The sequence below is a fragment of the Erpetoichthys calabaricus genome, chromosome 4 (assembly GCF_900747795.2).
Source record: "Erpetoichthys calabaricus chromosome 4, fErpCal1.3, whole genome shotgun sequence".
NCBI lineage: Eukaryota > Metazoa > Chordata > Cladistia > Polypteriformes > Polypteridae > Erpetoichthys > Erpetoichthys calabaricus.
This window is the reverse complement of record NC_041397.2, coordinates 119,691,970-119,710,739: the sequence shown is the minus strand read 5'-3', so window position 1 is coordinate 119,710,739 and position 18,770 is coordinate 119,691,970. Positions and strand designations below refer to the sequence as shown.

The 18,770-nt window shown below is 35.7% G+C and overlaps 1 protein-coding gene across 1 annotated transcript in view; it reads left to right on the top strand.

The window, feature by feature from the left end:
* The window catches only part of LOC114651130 (cilia- and flagella-associated protein 47-like), a 622,279-nt gene extending 607,048 nt beyond the window's left edge, over positions 1 to 15,231 (top strand). The window contains 1 exon segment of the mRNA XM_051927333.1: positions 14,683 to 15,231. Within this exon segment, the coding sequence (XP_051783293.1) occupies positions 14,683 to 14,892 (210 nt within the window). The 3' untranslated portion in view covers positions 14,893 to 15,231.
* Positions 15,232 to 18,770: the final 3,539 nt, after the last annotated feature.

The following is an 18,770-nucleotide window of genomic DNA, read 5'->3' as shown; positions in this document are numbered from 1 at the left end:
TAAAAGTAAAAGTAATATTTTTAGCATTTGGTTCAAAGCTTATAATTACTGTACTTATGTGAGAAAATAAAAGTTTGACTCAAAAGGATAAAACCCTTCAATTATTCCAAGTAATCTGCTTTCATTGATGTCTGAATTACCTTGTGTTCACTCTAATTAGATTTGAGTGATGATATTTACAAAAGCACCAAATGTCAAATGCGGCTCTCAGATTATAAGCAGCTGGCTGACAAGACATTATTTTAATCAACCAAAATCAAACATATAGGCAAAGCAAAAATATATCATTAAAAACTATACATGATCCCCATGATACATATATCTCCATGCATTCTTATATCATTTGACATTGCAGTAAATTTTAGATACTTTTCATGCTTTAGTATTATAGTATAATCATACTGTGCTGCTAATGGTTTCTTTATTTATCCCATTAGAACATTTTATATATAGCCTACATATTGCATATAAAATAGGACTATTCTTAATCTAATGTGGACACAACAAGAATGCAAGTAAGACAACAGACATTTTGACAGGTTTTAATTTAAGTCGACATTGACATGAGAATTATAAAATTACCCTTTGCGGGCTGATATTGAAATAGCTAGCCAATATTTTTAAAAGAGTTTAACATACAGTATCTACTGTATATTCAATAAAGCATAATATAATTTTCTGTGAATTAACTGTCAAAAGATTTTTCTTCTAAATGTTCTATTAACCTACTGTGGATTCTTCAACCCTGGATGGAACCTTAGTCAATTAAATAGCACATTCATATATTTATCCTATCTGTTCACACCCTGTCTAGAGAAATATATGACTGACAATGAAATTAACACCATGCTTTTGGGCAGTGGATATAAACAACAGTCCTCAGAGTTAGATGTTATGAGAGGACCAGATCATGTTTGACAAATCAACAATGTCACAAAGTTGAAACAATTCTGTAACAAGCAGTGGTTCAAAATCACTACACAGTGCTGTGAAAAACTGATCAATAACTATATGAAAAATCTTATACATTTTTTCTGGTCTTAATATCCTGAAGCAGCTTCTCGTTTGTCTTGTGTATGTCCTTTATTTCTTTCCTTATATCATTTATATCTCTTTTCTTTATATCATTTATTTCTTTCTTTATATCATTCTTGAGGTATTTTATGTTTTGAGCAGTGGCCATTGTGGCGATCATTACCTTCAGTTTGGACAGATCGTTTCGGTCTTCTCCGTGCTCCGTGGGTGAAGTGGCAAGCCCAGTTGGAGTCGATGTTACCGGCTCATAGGGAATAGTTCACAACGGTAGAGCCATTTTCAGTTTCAATGAATCCTCTGGAATTGACGAGTTCTCTTGGCCCGACTCACTTGCACATTCGCTCCCACTTTCACTCTCTGCTGAAGACAATGCAGCAGCGTCAGGTTCCGGGAAATCTGTGTCCTCACCTACCTGTTTCAGTTATTTCTGCTTAATGAGACATAATTAGTTATTGAAGTCAAATGGACAAATCATTTTTCAAATGTTTTTGGTGCATAACTTTAATGAGTAATGTTTTAAACTGTGTTTTTATTTGTTCGCTTGGTGGGGTCAATTTTATATAATGTTAGGTTTGGGAGGTTGAAAGTTTAGAGGTGGCGCAGTGGTTAGAGATATTGCGTCATAGCTGCAGGATCATAGCTCACCGATTTGGTGGAGGTTTTAGATTCTTTTTCTTTTTTTCTCAAGTTACTCTGATTTTTATGTCACATCCCAAGGACATGTTAAGATAATAGAAGACTGTAAATATGAGTGAGTGTGTGCGTGCATGGGTGTGTAGCTGTGCTTTATGATGAATAGGCCTGGATTATGACTCCCACAGGCTCCTGGGTGGCTTAGCCCATCAACTGAGAGTTGATCATATTTTTAATAATGTAGTTTAATGCAGTATAGTATTTGCAACTATTACGTTTGCCCTGCCGTGGGTGGTGGGGGACATTCCCTTGGTCTTTTTGGCGTAACAAAGATTCCATCGTTTTATTAAGCGGGTCCCTCATGGTCATTTCGACACAAGGAGAATCCACACAGGTGGGCAGGATTTGTGAAAAGGCCCCTTGCATTCATGTGCCCCTGGGCGTTATCCTTTTCAAATATTATGGTGCCTTAAATTAGTTGCAATAATATATGGTATTTTTCAGTTGATAACTGTAACCTTAGTTTATTCTGCCTTTCCTTGCTTTCAGCAGTGGTACCAGTATTTTTGTATTCCTCTCATAACACGTAATTGTTTTTAATATTTAAATCTCCAAATGATGTGACAAAGTGTCCTATAAAGTTCTTGATAAGGAATAAAATAATGTTTTTATTCTTGGCACCACATGATATGGTTTTTGACACAATCTTCAATTCTGATTTGTGAAGTAATAAAGGTATAGCTATCCATTACTTTAAGATGTACACTGTTGAGATTTTTATATTAATTGTCTGTCAGTACAGATGTGTTTTCACCATATAAGCCTTTTGATCACTTATATGTGTCTTGATATTATTAGGGCTGGATAGCTTAGATTGCTGAACTCTCAATTGACTAATGCATTTAAAAATCCCCATCAATCTTTTAACTCACTAATCACTAACGGAAGTGATTTTTCTACATAAGTGCTCCATGAACTAAGTTTTAAAATACGCCTGAGCTATTAAGAAAAGCTAGAAGCTTCTGTACAGAGCAGGACCTCGAGCTTATGTATCACCTTTGTGAAAGAAAATAAAAAGAGCCATAAGTTTATAAATGATTCTGGCTGTCAAACTCTTAGTGAATTTTCTATTAATGAGCAGTAAAGGGCTAGGTGTGGGTTAACACTAGAGAAAAATAGATGTTTTTTGCAGAGAATGGTTTTTAGTCTTATATACTTATCAGAAATTAATTTATATACTGTACAGGGTATCCCATCTGCCTTTACTTTTAAATGAGAAAATGTTTAGCAACCGGTGTAGCCAGAAGCTGCCTAAGGCCATTTAGCAAAGCTTTCACAAGCAGCTAATCATTAAATTACAGCCAGCAAGCTTTCAGAAAGTTGTTTGCAACATTAGTTTTAAAGATATAAAAAAATGTCTAAATTATGTGTCAACTTATCAAACACAAGGATTGAAATGGAAGTTGAAGCAAAACATCTAATATTAACACTTCCTTGGACACTTTAAGTGAATAAGATTTGGAAACAGTTCTATTAAAATATAAACTCTAAAATGTAATCTTAAATCATGTGACTTGAAAATATATGTATTAATAGGGAGTAAAAAGTAACACTTCTGAGTTTAAAATGACAAGAAAACATTCGAGTCACTAGACAAATGTTACTAAGAGTTTGCATAGTCAGGACACTGGACAGCCATCACAGTTCAATTTGTTGTAATGAATTTTATGAGTAGAATTAACAAAAGTCCAAGGGAATGAATGTACAGTAGCACACCAGTATAATCTTAAATAAGATAAGCAGTATCTCAGTCATTTATACTGCTATTGCAACCTGAGTACATTAGAGGGTCAGCTCAGGTTGGACAGTTGGGAGACAAAGTCAGAGAGGTGAGATGGCGTTGGTTTGGACATGTGCAGAGAAGAGATACTGAGTATATTGGGAGTAGGGTACCAAGGATAGAGCTGCCAGGGAAGAGGAAAAGAGGAAGGCCTAAGCGAAGGTTTATGGATGTGGTGAGAGAGGACATGCAGGTGATGGGTGTAACAGAACAAGATGCAGAGGACAGAAAGATATGGATGAAGATGATCGGGAGCAGCCGAAAGAAGAATATTGCAGCCTCTGTACTTGTCTACATAATATGAAGACACCAGTTGTAGAAATGATTGATTAAAGAATTAAGTGCACTGAGTTATGACTTCTTGTCAAAAAACATTTTCATAAAATATATGAGCCCCAAATAATTTAACAGAGATTTAGTTAATAATAAAAAAACAACAATTGTTGTGTTTCATTGAACCTTTGTTGTTTCTTCTAAAAGAGCAAGCTATAGTGTAAGTCTCTCTAGGTCATTACTTCCATGGGTAATAAATAATAACAGTCAGATAATTAAATGTTAAATAAAATGTTGGGTAATACTATATAATAACTTCTGTTAATAAGTCATGAATAAATATATAATGGTTAATAGAATATTAGTTAATGTAATATACATTCAAATGGTTATAAATGTCATTAAGTGATCATTTATATACTAAATAATTTATTTAAACATTTACAAAAAATGTAACAAATGGCTTGTGTATCCCCCATTTTTTAAAACTGTATTAAATATATCAGGGCAAACAATGCATGGTAGCTTTAAGACCTCACCAGTCTACTAACTGAATCTGTGTGGAATTTGCACGCTTTCTTAAGAGTTCTAATAGGATTCCATTGTCAACTCTAGCTTCCTCCCATAATCCAAAGGCATTTCCAAATTCCTTTGTCTGTCTCGAAATGAACTGGCCTCCTAATCATAAAGAATTTATTTCTTAGATTTGTTGTTAATGGATATGCTCTTGCTTTTTATAACCCTGCTGAAAATAAGAAGGCTAAGAAAATGGAAAATATCTGAAATGGTGTTGAGCTATTGTAAGAGTCTAATTAATATGTATTTGATACATTTAATACTTTTCTGGATTAAATTAATCATAGCGTTTTAAGACAGTGGCAAGTGTAGCTACATCACAGCTCTAGGAGACTGGGCTCTAGTCTCAGCTTGATCATTGACTGCTTAGATGTGCACCCTAATGTACATCTCCTATGTACTTTTCTATACTTGTGTTTTATGTTTGAAAGTAGTATTTCTAAGTTGGCATTATGTAAAGTAGGTGTGTGTGTGGGGGGGGGGGGGTTGGGGGGGGGGGGCGGGTATGACTGTGCCTTGTGATGCACTAGCCTAATGATGGCCACCAGTCTTCTGTGTCTCTGAATTGAATTTAGCAGCTTCAGGCAATGAAAGATATGGGTGTTACACTAGCTAAATGTGAAAGGAACTTTAAAAAAGAAAAAAAAAATCAAAACATTAAATCTTTCTTGTTGAGTTTAAGGGAATATATGAAGTGAACATAAAATGTGTCTGGATTAGAGGAAATATACTGTAAGATGTAATGAGGAAAGGGGAGGCTGATCTAGTTTTAGGGTTTTTGGATTTAGTGTGTATCTCAGAAAAACATAAGGCAAGATAGTCTGGTTATGGTTTAGCCAGAGTCAAAACTGTGACGAAGCTAAATTAGCAAATTCAGGACAGATAGAACATATTTCAGAGGCTTAATGATTTTCAAAATACTCGTGTACAATGAGATGCATTAATACAGAATTGTGTTTAGACTATTTGGTTTAAAAAATTTATATTCAAATTGTACTGATCTCAGGCTGCATAGTATCCATTCAAGTGCCACCATGGGACAAATAATGTTCTACTCTGTCTGTCTGTCTGTCTGTCTGTCTGTCTGTCTGTCTGTCTGTCTGTCTGTCTGTCTGTCTGTCTGTCTGTCTAAAGCTAAATAGAGCCTGCAAAGTAAGGACAAGGCAGCAAATATGAAAATGGTTCTGTAACTGTGGCCATTGATGGCATACTGTTTAGTCTGCTGGTGATTTCAAAGAGCAAGAATTCAGGTAAAGGTCTCATTAGTGGCACAAAGGAAGATTTGTGTTATATGTGTGGTTTGTGTGTCTGTACATGCATGTTTATATTTGTGCATGTGCACTTGTGGATGTTTTGAACAGGTGGGGCATGAAATTTGAACATCTTAAAAATGTGTGTCTGTTTTTTTTTTTTTTCCTATTACCTAATATCTCAGTTCTTCATGTTGTGGCAAATGTATTACACCATATGTACCCAGGTAGATGCAGCGATAAAAGATAACATTCTGTACTTTTACTTCATCTTTTAATTAAAAAAATATTTAAACACATGAAAAATAATAACATTAATAAAAACTAATGTCAATTATGGACAGTACTGTATTTTCTGGATTACTTGTTTGGTAAATACAACAATCATGCAAAACAATCATTGCCAAATACTACAATGTAAAATATGTTTTGTTCAACATTCCAAGCACAGTGCCAGAGTAAAAGTACATAAGAAGTTAGGCAAACAACTGATCAATCCATTAAACTTGTCTGATTAAATAATTATGGAGTTGACCCAATATCAGATATTAACACTGCTTTTGCAACGCCCATACCAAATGTTGAATAACTGAGACATATGCAATATATGGTGCACTGCAAATGTTAACACTGATGTCTACACTGATTACTTAGATTTCAACCTGTCTTAGATGAGTAGGAGAGTTACTAGTTTATATTGTGAAAACTACCATGAAAAATTTGAAGATGCAGGAAGTACAATGATTAAATGTACTTCTGTACTAATCAGGATATATTACAACTGTGTACATATATATGGTATATACTCAATATAATACATCTGCTTTTATAATTAAAATAACTTAATATGTACAGTATGTTAAAGTAACCTTGTCAAGGACTTGTAGAACTTGAACCAATAACCTGGTTATTGAAAGTACAATGCCCCTCAGCTACAGGCTCATATGTTCAAATTCTAAAACCATAATATAATAAAATTATATATTTTAATTTTAAAAGTATGCTTTAGAGTGATACAGTTCTTCTTCTTGTTCACCTTCACTGATTCTGATATATAGGGATTTGTGTCTTTATTGTAGGAATGCATGGTTTAGGACAGAAGCAAGTGTTTTAGAAGTTTAAATATACACCACAAAGCACAAAATTCTCTTAATCTGTGAAAGGATGAAATTAAATCAGAATATCATGAATATAATATCTTGCATTCTTACATAGCATAGGTAAATTAGCACTAATCATTGAAAAAAACAAATGTAAAACCCAACCTGTGAAGATTAATTCTTTTAGGTTTGAATTTTTCAATCACTGTCCGGTATACAGTAGCATTTGAAAGTTGTATTATTTGTATGTATGAGTGTGTGTGCTTTTGCAAAAAAATGATAATCGGTATGATTAACTAAAATCTATAACAACGTCTTGTTTGTTTGTTGAAATTCTAAAATAACATAATAAGAAACAAAGAGTGTATATGCATTGTAATTCACACTAGAACTAAACAAGTACTACTGGTTTACATTATTACAAAATTGCAATTCACTCGTAAATCAGTTTAATGCACCTACATAATCATCCATTTACTTTTTAATGTACATTAAAGGACTATGTATATTTAGGACTGAATTTCACATACTTTTAGGTGAATCGAACTGGGTGGACATAAGTCAATAAACACATACCAGGCTAAGTATTTCTAAGTAGTCTATAACTACGCTGATACAGAACTATTGTAGTGCAACAATTGCAGAACATTTTCATTTATACTTATTTAAAAGCTAGATGTGGCAGTTTAAAGACATCATCAAAACTGAAATTTTTTTTAAGAACATCAGCCTCACCAGGAGAGCCACAGCCTCCCAAGTGCAGCCTGGCGGACACCCATGGGGTGTAACCTCCTGTTTGAAAACCACTGTATTAGCATACTGTTTGTTTGCACATACTAAAATATGTACATTTTTTAATCTAGAGTTTGTTTTCCTTCCCTTGCTAACTTTGTACATACTGCCATAGATAACATTTACATTTGGAGTCCATCTTTAATACCTTTTATATTAATATGATCTGAAAGAGATGTTTTTCAAACTATGAATAAATTCATAAAAATGATATAACATGGAATAAATGGCTGCATTTGTGACTAATGTACTGTAAGTAGAAATGCAACAAAGAATGCAATGTCATATTGTGTTAGTTTATATTAGTTTCTTTGCTCGGGCTGGCATGACTTTATACTAGAAAGAACATTTAGGTAGATGTGCATTGTATGCTTCCTTATCATTAATGGTAATTTTTTAATGCTTGCCTTAGGGATGTAATGAAGAAAAGAAATTAGAAACTGTTACATGAAAGATCTGAGACATAATTTCAAGTTTATTAAACCATTCCTATCTCATTACTGTATATACAGTATAACAACCAGCTTCTCCAGAATTAAAGGTTACAAGTGGATACACAGTACTACACTTCCGTACCAAATTATATACGCCTGGTTCCAGTAGTTAAATTGGTAGCACAATCCCAAAGGATTGCCTGAATTACCAGTTAGGTTCCTCTAGGCTACACATACTGTGTTACAGTGCTGGGCATTCTCCTTGGATTTGTTGCTAATAAACTGCATTATGGTTTCGAGAGGCTGACGTTGTATTCACTAACAGCATTCCTTAACAATTAGAGTTGAAACAAAAATGGACAGGAATTGAGTTCTGCAATATTTTGTTTGATAAACTGTAAATAATCTAAAAATAATTAATTATACTTGTAAAGTAATAAAATAATTTAGCCATAGAAATAGTTAAACTGTGATTTTTCATGCATTAACCAACTTTATCGTCATTAATAATCAAATTTTTAAATTACATCTTAAACTTGTATACTAGCTTAGTGACTTAAATATTTATTTGTGAATTATTGTGGATGTAAACACACTGGATATAAGCAATTGCATATTCAGCACCTTTAGTTTTAAACCTGCTGTTCCATTTCAAGACTCTCAGCAGCCTCAACGTGATGGTTTTATCTCTGTTAGTAGTTTAAGCCTAAAGAAGTGGACTTTACACACCATGGCTGCAAGTTCAGTTCATGCACCTGACATATTGTGCACATAACCTGACTTGCCTGTGCTCTTACTGTATATAATAAAATGAATAAATGAATAAATAAAATAAAAATGAATAAATAAAAGGATTTATCACATTGACTGGCACAGTGAGAATAGGTAAACTTGTTCCTGATGTCACTGCAAAATCAGGGTGTTGTTTTAAAATGCTAATTAATATATGTTATTATCGAGCACAACTCACAATGAAAAAGTATGTTCTCTACAAAAAATCTATTCCAGATAACTCTTTGCTGGCTCATGGAACAAAATGAAAAGAAAAGAAAATTCCCATAGTTTTTAGTCAACATGTTAAATATTCATAATATACTGTATACCAATCCTGTATGTCACCTTGGATAAAGGCATTCGTTTAAATAAAAAGACTTATTAAGAAATTATTCAAGTAGAAAACTAACACTACACTTATAACAAACTATTCTGAATATCAATTTCCATTAAAGAGCTAACCTTTTATCTACTGTATCTAATATATTGTTTTGCTCTTCTCTTATTGCTGTTTAGTCTAATTTACGAAGAAAATCTGTTTATTCCTCATAAGACTATTGATAATATTTGAAATAGTTTATTTTCAGCCTTTATGGTGTGATTTTTTAAATTAGCCGGAATGTTTCAGATGCACCAGTTCCATTTATTCCAGTTTACACCTTCCCTTATGGCCTTTGCTTTACTCATCACTTATCTGTATGGATCAAGTTTTGAATTTCTTGAAATCAAATATTGTTTCTGCTCTGCATTGACTGCACCACCGTGCACCTTTCCAAACTTCTGTCTTTGTGTGCACAGAAAATCTACATTTTGCAAAATATCTACAAGTTCAGCTCAACTGTCTAACCTGCACTCAATCCAGCTACATTGTGACCTTCATCTGGCCCATTTGTTTTAAAGTAAAATATCATTTCTCTATCATATTTAAAAAAAAAATGTAGTGAAGTTAAATATGTCACCATAGTTTATACAGTTGTGACAATTACAGGTTAAATTCCGTTACAACGAAGTGCCAGGGACCTAAAAATATTTTGTTGTAATGAGATTCTGTATTTGTTGCTATAGTGCTTTCTTTAACTTGCGTCCAGGCGTCTGCAATCATTTCAATAGCTTCTTTCACGTTCATTTTAATCTTTTCCTGTCTACAAGTCATACTGACGAGAATTTTTCTCAGTATTTCCTTGCGATAATACACTTTCAGGGTGCGAGTGATGCCCAAATCCAATGGCTGAAGCACTGCTGTGTAACTAGGTGGGAGGAATTCAACACGAACATTAACAAAATGTGGAAGCATGTTGTGGGCATCACAGTTATCAATCAGAAACCAAATCATCCTTTTCTTCTTCTTCATATTGTGAGGTTTCTGAACTCTTTGGGATCCCCACCACGATCCCCCACCCAACGGGATGACATGCTGAAGTTTGTCCCGAAGCGCGATTGCCACGTCTGTGGAAGATTGCTTGTCTGTTGCCGGGGCAGGGCAACAGCAGGCTCTCAGAAGCGTCACAGAAGCAAATATTAAAAGATTGTGGTCGTGCTATATGTCCCTGTCTTGCACCCCAAAACACAAAGCTGAGTCTCAGGACTTTGGCAAAACCAGCTTTATTCAGCTTGAAACAGGAACAGCACGGTTATTTATTGTAGCGTGATCTGCCACTCTGCTATACACAGACACAGCAGTCAGGCAGGGTTATGACCAGGTTAGTGGCCAAGTAATCCTGTTCCCTGCATTTACAATGTTCCTTGCATCACCCATCGAGATCTTTTCTGTTTGCTTTGGCAACGGATAAAAAGTCTTCCACTGACGCGGTGATCGCACTTTCGGGACGCTCTTTGGCATTTTGCCCCATTGGGGGAGGTCTCAAGAGAGTTTAGAAACCTCACAACAGTGACTTTGCTTTTTCTTGAATGAGTGGCGCACTATTAGGAAAGTTTCTTGAACAAATATCAGTGAACCACATAAAAACTGCTTTTTTGATGTCTTCAAATGCAGCAGTTCACATACGTTTCCAACCCAAGATTTTTCTGCTTTCTTAGCTCGGTCTTTCAAGAAAGTTGACAGTGTCAATGGCGAAATTCCGAATTCACTGGCAACGTCTTTTTACTTTTTGCTGGAATCAAGAGCCACAAAAAGTTTTTTTTCTAATGTGAACTGTTGTCATTTTTTCGTTTCTGCCATTTCTATAGGAAGGTGACAATTAGTTAAATTCTAATGGATTTTTTTCAAATGTTGACGAGCTATAAGCAAAAGGTACCACTGAAAACCACAGAAAACAGAAACAGCAAAAAACAGTATGAGCAAAGTTCGAAGAAAGAATTTTTTTAAAAATGTTTCTGTCTGGGTATCCTTGTCCATAACTGAACTGCGACCATGGAACTAACTGCTCTGTGGATGATTCATTCAGGCATTTCAAGGTCTTTTGGGCACTTCGTTGTAATGAAAGTATCTGCGGGCGGCACGGTGGCGCAGTGATAGCGCTGCTGCCTCGCAGTACGGAGACCTGGGTTCGCTTCCCGGGTCCTCCCTGTGTGGAGTCTGCATGTTCTCCCCGTGTCTGCGTGGATTTCCTCCCACAGTCCAAAGACATGCAGGTTAGGTGCATTGGCGATCCTAAATTGTCCCTAGTGTGTGCTTGGGGTGTGTGTGTGCATGTGCGTGTGTGTGCCCTGCGGTGGGCTGGTGCCCTGGCTGGGATTGGCTCCAGCAGACCCCCGTGACCCTGTAATTAGGATATTTGGAGCGGGTTGGATAATGGATGGATGGATGGATGGAAAGTATCTGCTGAATGTACCTAGCTGTAACGAGATTTTTATAGACTTGTGTCATATGGGGAAACTGTCAGGACCATAAAAATACTTTGTTGTAATGAAAATTTCGTTGTAATGATATTCATTGTAACAGAATTTTACCTGTATGATTAAACTATTCCGGGGCCTTGTTAATTTAGAATATGTATATATGAGGCAGATATATCAAATTTACTAAATCACTGCAGCTTGAATTGGTTTCTAATTTGCAAAGTGAAACATATTAAACAAACACACTAATGCACAATATATGAGAAAAGCATTCTTATATGAAATACATTGTGTTCCAAATTTTCTTAACCTCCTTTGTGTGCAATGAAATTTTGCAACAAGAAAAAATGTTATTTTATGTAACAGAAACCTGTAGATATCAGAATGTTAACATAAATACAGTGGGAAAGATCTGCCTAGTGTCCACTGCTGTACTGATGCAGATTTAGTATGTGTTCTTCATGTGACATGTTTTAAAACAGTCCCCAACACACAGCCTGACGTCACAATCAGGACAACAGAAGTGGGTTTCTTTGCTCACTTTTCTTCTCATATTTTTTCTCTTGCTTTCACATGAGAGGATTGACTATCAGTGCCTGATCTGCATGATCAATATGCCACTTGTGTTATTGCATGCTACCACAGCGCAAGGCTTAGTGACTCCTATATTTCATCTAACACAAACATTGACAGTTGGTGCATTGTGAACAGTATTTAAGGGCTTAACTTCTTTCTTGTCCTTGCACTTCATCACCGTCATTTTGCCCTTTGCCATGCAGCTGCTGTCACTCGACAGTGAAGCTTCACACTACCAAATTCACCAGGCATGTAACAATGATGTAGTCATACAGTGTCGTATGTATCATTTACACTATCCGTGTCAGCTTCTATTTACCAATTCAAATCGTCATTACTATCACTCGCTTCGAGCAATGTTTCAGTTTCAGTTTGTACTAAAACTGGTTTTATGGCTTTTTGTTTGCCAATGTCTTTTTGGTTGAAGGATCCACCTCACTCTTGGATATTGATGAGTTATCTTAGAGTATAAAGTGGCAGACGCATAGAAATATTCATGATTTTTTTGCAGCATGTTGTTATTTCATACAGTGGATGGAAGCAGAATACTGTCCCGAGAGTTATTCTTGCTTAACTCAGTAAAGTTAATGTTTACACTGAGTCTGACTCTTGTTTAACCGTAATGATGTAGAATTACGAGCCTGTGTCATGTTTGGCAGTTAATCAATAGCTGACAAGAGGAAAGTTTGATTTTCTCATATTCAGACAATCCTTTTCTTTCTTTAATTTTCTGGGGCAGTAGAATGAATTATAGATTGTTAATATTCTAACCTCAGTTATGCAAATTTTTACACATCCTGATGAATTCTAGGTATTTTCTTTCTTCTGAAGGTTATTTTGACCTTTGACGTCATTAAGTTTACTTCACATCATTACTAAGAATTAAACAGAAATATTTAAGTAATAAAGCATGTCAGGTTGTAAATATTAATTGTGAAATGTCTTTGTTTCTTCCATCTACTTCCATCTTTAGCCTCTGGTATTCTCAGATAGCTTGAGCCGTAGATAGGTGGTCTCAGATGTTGTATGTTTTCAGTGCCAGGAGTTTCACAAACCCAGTTGCCAACAGAAGGAAGCAATATCTGCCCATGCCAAATACCTAAGAGCACCTGTCAGCTGCTGGATGTATTTGGAACCTGTAAGAGGTGTCTGGTGGTATTCTTGTTGTGCACACATTTGCAGTACAAGTGCTTTTGGATGGGCATGGCCATCAGTGGGTAAGGTTTAATCATTATGACAACACAGAAGTGGCTTGATCACAAACACTTATGTCAACTATTGATTTGAGTCACAGCTCACTCACTTAACGTTTGCCAGCTACTGCATAAAATCTATTAATTGTTTGGTGTATAAGTGATGAATATCAATAATAGCCAGTTGATTCAAATTATCCCTTTCAAATGTCATGATAGGAGGTTGTAGCACATTCTTTAATGAAGGCATCAAGGTCACTTAGGTTTAACATTTAGGCTTACATATTCTATCCTTTGTTCCTCATGTCATTCCCTGTTTAAACTGTTTTTCATCTCTTGTCTTATGTGCATTTATATTTAATGTCATATGTGTTAGTTGAACATTTACAGTCTGAAGTTCATTGTTGAAATGCTCACCACTCGCTACTGTTTAGTGGGATGACATAGATGGTTTAGAAGGTTCATAATCGAGCGATGATGGTGATAATGGTGGTGAAGTAAGACCACATACCGAGCTCACTGTCAGTACTGTATTCCCGGGCCCCTAAAGGCCTGCATCTGCTTTTTCAGGGGTTAGTTTGGCTTAGGATTTACCTTTTGGAAGGCCATGCTGTGTGTGTTTATCATTTGATTGCCTTCGTTTATCTTCTTTCAATTCCTAGAGCTTTAGAATTTGTGCTGTTTGTAGTTTCTTATACTATTTATTTACGGAAACACTAAGTAGAAAGAAATAAGTAAGTGAGATACTTAATGCCGCGCATGGAAGATTTAACTGTAGGCGGACAAAGAATCCTGCTAGAAGTCCTGATAAGAGAATGCTGTGCTAATATGATGAGTGTTTACTCTTTATTTATTATACTGCATTTTCTGTAAGCTAAAGAGGGACAATGCAATTCATGACTTAATACAATACCTTTGTACTGTATGTCAGTAGGATAAGTTTAAAATCCACTCTCAAAGAAATGGAGTTCCGTGTCGTGTTGTACTTAGGATGTTTGCTGATATAATTTAAAATCATTGTAAAATGATTAGAAAAGTCTGAATATATAAATTATTAACATTTTATTTAATTGTTTGTGATACAAATGAACTGTCAATATTTTTTGTATATGCCACCTTAAATTCTAAAATATATTTCTATGCTAGAAAAATATGCTTTTGATTTTGAAATGTAACAGCTTTAAGAACTGTTTCAAAAGTAAAGTTTTTCAGGTGGAGAAAACACACACACATCTAGTCTTTAACACACAATCGATTAAGCTTCTGGTCCCACATTTGCCTGGGCTTCCTTAAATTACAATCTAAATAATTTAAATCCTTGCCATCAACAAACAGATTTAACCTTCATATTGCGCCCAGTTGGCTGTAAACATTCAAGTATACAACCTTTATTTTCTTCTTTTGCAGACGTCTGATATGCAGTGGATGTATGAGATTCATGGAGTGCAGCCTCGCTACGTACCACCCACTTCTCAGGCCTCAAAAACTGTGACATCAGTGACCATGAGAACCGCACCTGTAAAGCAACGCAACTTTATTCGGGAAAACCTCGAGTTAACGACAACCTCGGTATCCTCACCCATCAAAGGCCGGCCGCTAGTCAGCCGAACTAAATAAGTTGATCGTATGTACCCCTGAGCTCCTTTACACTCTTTGTGTACATAGACAGCATCCTTATATTTGATTATAATTTATTATTTCGTATATTTGGTGCTTAAAAATCACTGGAAATGTGTTCTGTGTTCATTTACTTTCTGGTATAAACTGTAGGTAGCGAATCCTTGTCTTTACACTTTTACTTGGGGACATACAGAACATGTAACATAATCCCAGCAATCAGTATTTTTATATTGGTAGAGTTTATTTTTACATATACTAGCATTATGAATCCTATTAGTAGAAAATCTATTTCTGTTTTTCAGTTATATTTTGTAATATATTTAAGTTCAATTAAAATAAAGCCTTTTATAAGGTAACAAACAGTGCTTGAGATTTGATTAAATTTGACTTTTAAAGATATTATATTTCTAAATTTACAAAATATCCAGTATTTTTATTATTTTGCTTTTTGTTAGAGCCTTCCAGTATCTCCAAAAATGTAACATTGCAGCAACAGCAGCAAAAAGAGAATTTCTGTTCAGATGTGTCCTTCTTCATCTTGACATGATATGCATTTCTTAGGAATCAAATTACAATATTTTACATTCAACTACTACCAAAAACAACTGTTTCTGTTTTTTTTAAATATGCATTTTGCTAGTAAAACTGTGTCACAGACGGCCGGGGTCCTTGTCCGGCCGGGACGTCTCTTCACAGAGAAGACCTGGGGAGCAAGCGTGGGCAGAACAGTACCACCCCTGGGACGCTAGATGGCAGCCCCCATGGGTTACAGTGGTGCCTTGGATTCCCACAGGGCTTCATGGGAGTTGGAGTTATCTACAGCCCTGTTGGGATCCAGGGGTGCTGCCAGGGGGTGCTGCAACAGCTGCTGAGCCCTCTTGGGAGGGTTTTCTGCCACACCTGGAAGTGCTGCTGGAACTAGGACAACAAGCACCCGGAGCACTTCTGGGGGTGTTATTAAAGGAGCCAGCAGTCATTACTCCAGGAGCCAGAGTCGAGAGGAGGAAGACAAAGCTTGTCGTGGAGGAGAAAGAAAGCAAAAGAAAGGAAAAGTATTGTTTAGAGGTGTTTTGTGCTTTGAGACTGTGTTGAGTACTTGTGGGAATGGAGAAGACGTTGCCCACAAGTGAAGAAACAAAAATAAAACTTTTGTGTTTTATTAGTGTGCCTCCTCTGTCTGTCTGTGTCGGGTTAAGCGCTGGTATAGCGCTATCCTACTGTTACCACTGTCATTCACTTGAAACATAATATTTTGACATCTTCATGGGAGATGTTGATGATGTTTGGAAAGTTATTTCTGTAAAATCTGAAATTATGGAAACTATAATTATAAATAAATTATAAGTCTATTTATATGAAAATTAAATACTAAATAGCCAACATAGGGTATAAGAGTGACATCCTGCCAAGCCAACCTGTTAGACATTTTCAACAAGCAACTGGAGTAACAAATAAAATCAAAGCATTTGACCTTCAAAAAGCCTTTGCTGGAGTTCCAAAAGAAAGATTAATTCTCAAACTGGCAGTCATTGGGTATCAGAAGTACAGACACACATGGAGAGAAATCGATTGAAGTCTCTCAGTGTTAAGATTGGTCCATTTTATTCATTTTTTTGTGTCTTTCCCTTGTTTTTTGCTGATCTAGGGAGATAAACTAGGGTTTTTATACCCAGGAAATGTGATTTTGATAATAGTTTTTCTCAATCTAACTTCCTTTAAAGCTTAATAATTTCAACTGAGATCCCATGACTCCATTTTGAATTCCTATCAGGTGCCACTATTTTGTGATAAGAGCATCAGCCTTTGCCAAAGTAATGCACACAGAGTTCCATGGGAGTGCGTGATGCTTGTCAGCATCAGTGCCACCAATAAATTGCGGCTCGTGCCATTCTCATTCTTCCATGCCATTCCATTTTTCATGTGATTCTCTGTGAGTTTCTTATCTCAGTATTCTGACTTTGTGAACTGTAAATACTGAGGAGAAAGTAAAAAAAAAAAAAAAACCTGGGTGAATGGTTGCAAAAATACAGTGACACATAATGTACTGTATCGGCAAACAGAACATAAATTATAAATGCCATGTTGTTGATGCCATCTTATAGGAAGTAGCCTGTGAAAATGATTTGAGGCTTTACATATGTTGACATGGCATTCTTAACATCTAGACAATATGCAAAAGTAATTAAAATGTAAATAAAATCTTAGGTTACATTGTAAAGACTGTTGAATATAAAACAATGTAAGTTATGCTCAGACTATATAATGCACTAGTGAGACTACATCAGGTGTATTTTGTGCAGTTCTGTTCACAACGCTACAAAAAAGACACTGCAGCACCTGAAGCTTTAAGAGGAGAGCCTTCATGTCAAAAGGGCTTGTCCTTCTCTGACGGACCCAAGCAGTTAAGTCTTTTTAGTCTCAAGCAGAGAAGGCTGCATGGAGACCTCATTCTGGTCTTCAAAATTCTCAGTCATCAATAAAGTTCATTCAACAGAATTCTTTTTCATGGGCACCAGTCGAAAGTATATGTTTACGCGTATAGAGTCATTTTGTCCCAATTACAGAGTACACTGTGATCCCTGCTTGCATGTTTAAGACTGAATCCAGGAAGGACTTATTTAGACAAAGAGTTGTGGAAATCTGGAACAAACTACCAAATGTATATTTGAAGCAGAAACCTTCATAACTTTTAAGAACTATCTCTAAGGAAATATTGGGACACATTTACTGTTAGCTAGCCAAACAAGTGAGATGGACTAAAAGGTCTCCTCTCATTTCAAATATAGGCCATTCTGACTGCATATCTATTACAGCTTGGCCTTAACACTCCTCTTTAATGTGCATAATGGCACTTATCTAGCTGACTGAAGGAGTGGCACATATGCTTAACACAAATTACTCATAACATTTTACTGTCAAAATAGATGCGTTTCCTAGATCACACATACCTTCAATGCAGGGGGACTCTCTTACATATACGTTAGGTTCTTTTGTATTAACAACAACACCATTTATTTATATAGCACATTTTCATACTAGTGGTGCATGTCAATAAGCTTTACAAGATGAATAGAGAAAATTTTATATGAAACAAAAATATTATTAGGCAATACTAAGTAACAAAGAATAAAGTAAGGTCTGATGCCCAGGAGGACAGAAAAAAAATCTGCAGGGGTTCTAAGGCCACGAGACCGCCTAGCCCCCACTGGGCATTCTATCTAACATATGTAAATGAACTACATCAGTCCTTATTTTTTTTAGGCTTCACATGAAAGAATTTGATGATGATGATGATGATGATCATGTGGACATCTGGGGTACTGCCTTCAATCCATCAATGTAGGGACTGCAGAAAACCAGAAAAAGAACAGCAGAGAATAATAGTAATTAGAAAGAATTGCTGAGCGTTGATGAAAATGTTAATTCAAAGAACATATAGCTTATCAGGGATACACTAAAATGTAACTATGAGAAAACCATGTTAAAATAATGGGTTTTTAGCAGTGTTTTAAAGTGCTCCACTGTATTAGCCTGGCAAATTTCTATCGGTAAACAATTCCAGATTTTAGGTGCATAACAGCAGAAGGCTGTCTCACCACTTCTTTTAAGTTTAGCTCTTGGAATTATAAGCAGACACTCATTCAGACATCTAAGGTTACGATTTGGAGTGTAAGGTGACAGGCATTCCAAAATATAGGATGGAATGAGATTATTCTTTATAAACCATTAGCAGTATTTTAAAGTCAATTCTGAATGCTACAGGTAACCAATGTAATGACATCAAAACTGGAGAGATGTGCTCAGATTTTCTTTTTCTAGTTAAGATTCTGGCAGCTGCATTCCACACTAGTTGCAACCGATTGATGTCTTTTTTA